Here is a 9,061-nt window from a genome sequence, read left to right on the forward strand (position 1 = left end):
TTTTATTTTTTAAATATTCTGACATTTAGGAAGAGGAAATATAATTTACCAATATATGCTATTGTAACGTTACAGTAATCCTGATTGAGTTGACACAGTAAAGGTTTAATTTGATTTCCTGTCAGACGCAGAGGAAAAAAAAGGCGACGGGTATTGCTGAAAACAAGGAGCAGAAACACGATGGGAGTTTTATTCAAAACGGGTCTTGAGTAGCCACAGAGAGAGTGTCACACGGAAACCTGCTATGCATAAAAAAATGGAATGATTGATGAGTTATTTTAGCTTCTTCAGGGACATTACATCAAATCCTTTTACTTATGTTTTATGGGGTAATCTTTCTGGGATCGCTAAAGTTCCTCTTTGCATGAAAATGGATGCAGTCCAATTAAAAACAACTGAGCTTCTCCACTACAATGGAAAATATTGAGTTATTCTAAATGTGCATGTGGATGAGTGATTCTGGAGGCTACTGTGTTAAAAAGCCTCTAACCATGGTACATGTGAAAAGAAAATAGGCGTGTAGAGTTGCTTACATGATCTAAAACTAATGTGTCTGACGGTGGTCACTATTTTTTACAGAGCTGCCTGAAAAAATGGGTGCATGAATGACATATCTATTTGAAATGCCATGAAATGCACATCATCTCCAGGAGGAAAAAGCTTAGATGAGTGAGAAGAGACAGCTTATGTAGCAGAGAGAGGAGACGCAGCCACAACGGGGAGACGTGTGGCCTGTGTTGTGGCCTTGTAGCTGAGGTTTGGCTCGGCGCATGTCCCCCTCTTCCTGACCCTGCCTGACATACTGAAAATCCATTCAAGGTCTGCTTAGTAGAACAAATGTTGTACAGAGCGGAACATGCTCGGCCTGGCCAGTGGTGTAAAATCACACTCGACTATGGCGCTTTTAAAGCACCGCTGCTTTTTCCATTAAAAGTTTTTCATGAAAACCTCACAGCCAAATTCCTGAATTCCCACTCGTAGCATCAAGCATAAGGCAGATTTAGGGTCCACTCTGTTGTGCGGACCGGGGTGGGTGTGTAACAGTGTCTTAAATAAAAAGGTGGAATAGAAAAAACTAAAGATACAGGAAAAAAGCCCTATGTTTTCCCATTGTCCCATTGTAGAGCTCAAAGCTAAACAGCAGGGAAGCTATGCAGACAGTTCTGAGATGACCTTCAAATGACATAACTATAAAAGCTTAAGTTTGTTTTGAGTATTTCGGCGCATGTCTTGGTGGAGAAGACCTGCGTAGGGACTTTCCACCTGAGCCGACTGTGAAGTGGAAGAACAAAGACGCAGTGTAAGAGCAGAGTCAAAAGACTGATTCATGCATTTGTCATCGGATGGAAAGTTGTCAAAAGTGGAGCTACAGCTGGTTCCTGCGTTTTGTTCTCTGCTGAGTAAGCCTGTTTGTCTCCTGTATGGAAAGATGTTACCTCCTTGGGGTTAATTTAACAAGCTTCCTTTATCGTCAACATACATGGGACCGCCAACAATACCTGAGTCTTACTCAAGTGAGGTCAGCCTATTTGTGTGCGTGTTGTTAATGTTGCTATGGCAATAAAGATCCAGACGCCAAGCTATTATGTCACTCTGATATGTAGCAGCTACAATTTGCTTGTGAGGTTTACTAAAGAGAAGCTACTGAACACTTAAGCTGCTGTGCATGATCAAGTTATTCACTCTTCATCTTTCTTCCTGATTGATGATCTCATCTTTATAGTGAGCAATAATTTTGAACGTGATTGAAGTATTAGCATTGCCTGGGCTATTCTTTCAAAGGTGAAAATTGATTTAGTTCCTGACCGTTACTTGGCCTTAGTTAGCCAACTAGTTAGTTAGATACCTGAGCTGTAGATCTCTGCAGCTCTCCCAGTCACCACAGGCCTGTTTGCAAACGCTTGCCGCGCTTTTCAGGATTTTACTTTTGCTCTGCTTCAAAGTGATGCGCTGCTCTTTGTCGGGTTATCACAAAATCCCACTAAAACAAATTAAAGTTTCTAGTCGGGACATGAAAAAAAAAAATTGCAACCATTTTAGGGGTGTAAATACTTTTGAGAGACACGGCACATGAGCTTTATGACATGCGAATCAGTCGTCACAGTCAACTTGATTGATGCATCACTGGCTAACCTTCCAATAGGCCTTCAAATCACTTCTATCTCGCTTAAAAGGAATCTGTAAATGTTTTCCACTACCCTAATTTCTTTTCCATTCTGGCTCAGTGTGTCAGTGTGGGTGAAAGAAAGAGGTAGAAACACTCAAATAGACACACACACACACACAAAACAAGCACACACATGGAAAAGCAGACTCTTAACAAAAGCCACATGTTTAGCTTGAGGTAAAAAAAATAAAACCCTGCTGGAGTCTGACACTCATTCATACACTATTGTGACTCTGGAAAGAAAGGTACTACATGCATACAAGCTTTACACCTCTACTGAAATGCACATAAGCGGCCTGTTGTATTCAATTACCCAATAATGCTTCGACTTTGTTTGACAAGGTTGCATGGCTCAGTTGTAACAAATACAGAACGTGACTGGCAGCGGTTCCTCTTTGCTTCTGTTTGTTTGGAAAAAGACCAGTCCGGCAGTAAGAAGCACCAAAATACGTCAGGGGAATGTGGAATAAATTTCACCTTTCCAGTTGCATTAATTTCAATACACTGATTTTAGGTTTTGGGGTTCATGTAGAATTCTTATGCAAAGCAACCGGAGGAATATGGAGCAACATGGTTCTTTTTTCAAGGTCTGCAATACCAACATTTACATTCCAGCATGATAGTTGGATCAGTTGATAGGCCTAGCAGACGTAAACATAGCAAAAAGTTGCAAAGGCCAGATGCATGTTACCAAGGCCGTGTCTGACTAGCTGAAGATGTTTTGTTAGGTTAAGAGAGAGCGCTTTGTACACCTCCTCAATTCTGTTTTAGGAACTTTGAGAATATAAAAATCTGAGTTGAAACTGATTGAATTTTGGACGGCATAATGGTGAGGTTGGTAACACTGATGTCTTGCAGCAAAATGCTTTGAATCCTGGCCTGGTGTATCTTTGAGTACTCTGGCTCCGTCCCACAGTCCAAAAATATGACAGTTTGGCTAATTGGTCTCTAAAATGTCTGTAGGTATGAGTATGTGCATGTGCACTTGTTTGTCTTTTATGTCTTTGTGTTGCTCTGTGATATCGCACTAGTGAGCTGTACATGGTTTACCCAGTCTCTCGCCCACTGACTGACAGAGATAAGCATCATCAACCCCATGACCCTATGTGGACACGCAGATATAGACAATGGCTTATTGAATGTTAGCTTGATACAGATGGGAAAAATTCAAATCAGAGTGAAGTATCAAAACCATAAAGAATGCAGAAGTATCTTAGTACTCTGGCTGAAAGCAGAAATCTTTAGCCTTTGTGTTTCTGCAACAACGCTAAGCCAAAAGTCAACCAACACCACCAAAAAGAAAGAATCCCTGATATTTTTCTATGAGTTGGACCTACCCAAAACTTTATCGAACTCATGCAAAAACAATGCAGGAGCAAAAATAATGTCACTGTAAGGCAAAGCAAGAACCGGTTTTGGATTTGCTTTCCTCTCTTGTAGAACAGAACAGAAAAGAGACACATTAAGAATGAAAAAGCACATGGCAGGACAATAAACAACCTTTTTCTATATACCTATGATTCATATAATAAACCACACTGAAATAATGTCATGCTTGTTACACCCCTGTCAATTAAACGTATAACTCCAACTATTTTTTCTTATGGAAAACCCAAAGTGTGTAATTTTGAGTGGGATTGACATCACCGTTTTCACTGCTGACAAATATAGTCTTTATTTGTAAAAAAAAAAAAAAAGTCATTTGTGCTATCTGTAAGAACGCATTTCCACAGAATCTAATGAACATTCAAAAACTAAAGATGCACAACAGGAGAAAGAGAGGAAGAGAGAAGCAGGAAGTAAGGACCTTTACATGCTGAACACATCGCTCTGACACAGCACTGTCACTGAACGATTATGAAGTGATGCAAGTGACTCATGCAGAATCTGATTCCAAGATATTTCAAGGGACTCTTTCTATTATATTTGGCTGGTGTGCTCACTTACAACAAAAGCTGGTAAATGGTCAGCTAAGGATATTTATCCCGTATGAGGCAGTTATTTAACCTTACCTTTCGCCCCTCTTGTCCAAGCTGTCCAACTGGGCCAATAATCCCTGAGTCTCCCTGAAATACAATGCAAGAAGTTCAATGGGGACAAGAATAGAAGGACGCTGCAGATCAGTAGGAGCCATAAAAGAAGAAGACATACTTTCTCTCCTTTAGGTGCTGGCCCGGGTGAAATACCAGGATCTCCTTTTTTCCCCTGAGAAGGATAATTTTATATGCATTAAATATATCCAAATGGTAGATATTTTAACCCCACAGTTTGACAAACATAAAAAAATGACAAAATTATACCTATTCTGTGAAAAGGCACAGCTTAAAGCTACACAGTAAGTAAAATTCATACAAAAATAGGCATGGATTTCTTAGTTGATTAAGGGCGGCTGCAGTCTCCCACACCAACATACACACGTACGTACCAAGCTTCATTGTCAGCAGGTAACAATAACAGGGTTTCAACACATCAAAGCTATGAATCGGAAATTGGACCGAGTGGGTGCTGGCTCCCTCTCTTTGCCCTTCGGGCTGCCAGCATTTACAACTTTGCTTCATTTATTAATGATGAAAGGGCAAAAACTGCAGTGACCCCCCCCCCCCTCCACAGACATCAAACACCTCATAATCTTCCTTTCAACACACTTACCAGGTAGGGGGAGTATAATCTCTGCCAGGTTGCCAAACAACAGACCTGACTGATGATTCATGTGGGGGGGATTTTAAATCTTCACTCATGATGGTTCTACATTGCTGCTTTTAGATTTTCTTTTTTTCTTTTAAAATCTAGAAATGAGCTTTCTCGGTTGAGTGGCTTGACTGAGTGTGAGAATGATAAGGTGGGAAGATTTATTATCTGATGGCAGTTCAGATTACGGGATAATATCTCATAACTTTTAGAGATGTTTTGTACGATGAACCTTGTTGAAGTGTGTAACTATATTGGACACCATTAACAACTGGCGTACTCAATCCACAACACTGACAACTAAAAAAAAAAAAAGATCAGTGAAATGTTCTTCTAGGAGATGTTGGACCAGTGGCAGTCATGATATATTACTGTAAAAATAAATAAAGTTTAAGATCCACAAATGAAACAAGTCCTGGTGTAAGGTAACACAAGATACGCAAAAAGGTTGCGACTCTCTAATGGTCCACGGTATTTTATGAGGAACAAAATTAGACTGTTTAATATGAAGCAGATGGTTATAATTTTGTCACTGGTTCAGTGCACAGCCCCTTTTGAATTACAACAATAAAAAAGTACTAAAGTCCCATCAGTCCACTGTCTACCGTTTACCCAAAACTAGATCTGCAGGAAACGGGTCCAGGGGGACCAGAGGTTAAATACAGCCCTTCTGGTGTGTTCTGGGTCGTCTCCTAGTGGGAAAACTCAAAATAGAAGTGTTTAGGAGGCACTCTGATCGTCTGCCTGAGCAAACAAAACTGACACAGGGACTCACACCTCAAGCTACTCCATGATGACAAAGTTCCTCTCTCAGCTGAATTCATTTAAGGTGCTTGTATTCAATACCTCAATATTTCATTGATAGTCCATATCCCATGATGCTAAGAGAGGGAAAGAACGTGGTCCGATCGGTTTAGCGACAACTTTATTGTTTGACTCAACAGTCTGGATTTGTCTTGATTTGTCAAGGCTTGTCCCACCTCATCCAACCATCACCTCAGAACTAGACACCAAAATCTCCTTGGTGATATAGGCGTCTCCTCTGCTTATCTAATATGGGCCGTTAAGCAAGATATTAAGAAACAAATCAAAAATACATTCCATACTTTTTCTAAGTCTTTATGCAAGGCTAAGCTAAATATTTTTACTGCAGACTTGGGAGTTATAGTTACTGTGTTAACTCTAAATAAGAAACACAATAAATACAATTCCTAATAATGCACTTGCAAATTGCAGATATCTAGAAAAAATTAAGGTAAGATATTGATTTATTATATCAGTGAAAGAAAAGGAAAAGCTATCTACATTTAGCAGCTACATTTATAGAATTTATTAACCTTTTCTGGGTTGAAATCCCTTTGACCTTCAGAACTACCTTCATTTTTCATGGTGAAGGTTCAACAAGGTTCCAGAGTTAGTCCTCGGAGAGTTTGGTTCATGCCGACATGATAGCACCAAACAGCGGTTATACAGATTTGTCTGTATCACCGCTTTCACTCGTCTTCACGAAGTGAAAGTGGTCTTCCAATCCACCACTTCCCACTGGTGTCTTTACTGGATTGAGCTCCGACGACTGTAGAAGACTTTGGAGAGCAGCAAACCCATAGTCATCTTCAAATACGCAATTTGATAAGAACTTTTTGACATGATGCATTATTCTGCTGAAAGTAGCCATTAGAAGATGGACCCACTCGTATCATTAAGAGGTGGATATGATCGCAAACATTACTTAGGAAGCAGTGGTGGAGAAAGTACTCAAAAAATGTACTTAAGTAAAAGTACAAATACACAGTCAAAAATTTACTCAAGTAAAAGTAAAAGTACCACATTAACATTTTACTTAAGTAAAAGTAAAAATACTTAAGTATTAAAAGTAAAAGTACTTGCTGAATGCATTACCTAATCGCTAATATCATTAAGTGAACTGATCGTATTTAATTTTAATTCATCAGAAATGTGCCATTTTAATGAACAATGCCACAGATTAAACATTTTCTTATTGTGTTTATTCTTTGTAACAGTTTAGACTTTGATATGTGATTCTATGAATCGTAATTTCAGGGATGGAAACATTTTGTCTCCTGTCCAGGGTTTCCTCCAGTGTATTATAGGCCTGGCGGTCCGCCAAGCTTTACTAGCGCCACCACCAGGCTAAGCCTTTCTTGTTTTTTTTTTGTTTTTTTTTTAGGAAAATAAAATTTAATTTTAAAAAAATTGCTTTTTTTTAAAGCCGGATTGCAAGTGTTTCTGTTGCTCCGAGCGTTTCACTATCTGAGCAGATTTATTCCTAAAAGATATGTTTATAGAAGATATGTTTATAGTTTATGCATTTAAAGCCGGACCAATCACACCACTGGGCGTTGCCTCGCGCGCTGCAGCAGCTGAATATCTAAAGTTTACCTTAGCGCGGATCCGACAGTCCTCCTTTCACTCGAACTGGACACAGGCTGACAGCTATGGATATTTACATAAACCCCCTGTGAGGAATTATGGTTAGTTATGAGGAGTTATCGATTAAGGTAAGAGTTTAAACCCACTGCGTCAGCTCAGGTTGCGCAGCTCTACCTGAACCGCAGGAATAACTTGTAGTCGCGCTTTCAGTGGTGTTTTGAGCAAGCGGTGAGAATGATGTATATTTGTGAACAAAACATTATGCGGCGTTTTTGCATCTCAACACGCTGCCCAGCGTTTGGCCCCGTCTTTCCTGTAAAGTTTAGGTCTGTGTTCCCGGTTAGCCGGTGCGTTAGTGGTTAACGACCCAGTGCTAATCACTCATCGTGCAAGTTTAGCACGATGAGTGCAGGTCTAGCACTGCGCAGACTGCGTATCACTGCATGATACGTGACTGCGAGGAGCTTTCGCTCTCCTCGCAGTCACGTATCATGCTGATATTATTTTATTATTATTACTAGTATTATTTTTCCGCTTACACTAAGCACCAAACCGTATCAAATACTTTGTCCACTTAGTCAGACAGAGATAATGCGCACGGCCGCCGGACATCTGAGAAACTCGTCCCATAAACGCGACCAACCAAAATAGTTTATGTGTCCCCTTGTTAAAAACTCAGCAGACACGAAATGAAAGAGCTACTAAAGCCACATTAGCAGCATTGAATTAAATCTCCCATTTGTTAAATCTCCCCACGATGTTTTCCCATAACATATACTTACCCTGTAATATTTTTACTTTTATTGTCTACTTAACATATTTTAATACAAAAAAAAGGTGGACCGCCGGTGGACCGCCTCGGCGCCCCGACCACCGGGCTTAAGCAAGTTTTCTGGGGGAAACCCTGCTGTCCTAACATAGCATGAACTTCATTAGTGACATTTATTTAGAAAGAAATCCAACTGAAAGGGGATGAAAAGAAGGTGTGGAGGGAGGACATGCAACCAAGGAGCCACGTAGCAGAGTTGTAATCAAGACCACCGAGACCAAGACCAGCGCCCTGCGCTACATGACACAATAAAATTAAGTTTACCTATCAAAATTGGTTGTCAGATTGATATGAAAGATCCACAGTCCCATAAAAACACCTAGATATTAAATACTTAGAGCTGACCAGTATTAATTAAAACTCATTTCATTCTGTTTTGCTTTCATCGCTGTGCTACAATCCGCAGAGGTCTCCTGCCATCCCTATAAAAATAACACCCTGGGCGGTTGCCCATATTGCCCATGTCAGAAACCACAACTGTCTGCCCCATTAAACCATGAAACATAGCAATTAATGATAAGCAACTCTCAACTATGAACACTGTCTTTAAATGACTTCATTGATTCATATATATATATACATACGAACACATGATTTTTGTTTTGTTTTATTGTCTTTTTTTTATGATGATGTTTCCTCATTTGGCCGGGAGTTGTTTGTTGCCTTTTGACTGATGTTTTGATTTAAAGAGGGTTTTTTGGAGAGACAAGGTTGCTAGGCGATCTACACAAACTTCTGACAGTAATTGATGATTGGCTGTTTTGGACATAGTGCAAAGAGTGAGCGAGCATATGAGTCACGGTTGAGTAGAGATAACTAGGGAATAGTCCAATTAAGGTCCAGACAATCAATTTACTAGCGCTTGGTTGATGAGGGAACAAGGTGGGTGTTTTGATGACTGAATTGTATTTATTGAGCGTGATTTTTATGTTTCGACATGAAATGTTGTTAATATTTGATTAACTGTCAAACAGTTGAAACAGTTA

The 9,061-nt window shown here is 39.8% G+C and overlaps 1 protein-coding gene across 1 annotated transcript in view; it reads right to left on the reverse strand.

Annotated features, from left to right (window-relative positions):
• col27a1a (collagen, type XXVII, alpha 1a) overlaps positions 1-9,061 on the reverse strand; it is an 85,701-nt gene that overhangs the window by 51,001 nt on the left and 25,639 nt on the right. The window contains exons 6-7 of the mRNA XM_017307958.1: positions 4,319-4,372; positions 4,180-4,233 (exon numbers count right to left, since the gene is read on the reverse strand). Of these exons, the coding sequence (XP_017163447.1) occupies positions 4,180-4,233; positions 4,319-4,372 (108 nt within the window). The remainder of the gene's footprint in view (positions 1-4,179; positions 4,234-4,318; positions 4,373-9,061) is intronic.

This window comes from Poecilia reticulata, linkage group LG12 (genome assembly GCF_000633615.1).
Source record: "Poecilia reticulata strain Guanapo linkage group LG12, Guppy_female_1.0+MT, whole genome shotgun sequence".
Taxonomy (NCBI): domain Eukaryota; kingdom Metazoa; phylum Chordata; class Actinopteri; order Cyprinodontiformes; family Poeciliidae; genus Poecilia; species Poecilia reticulata.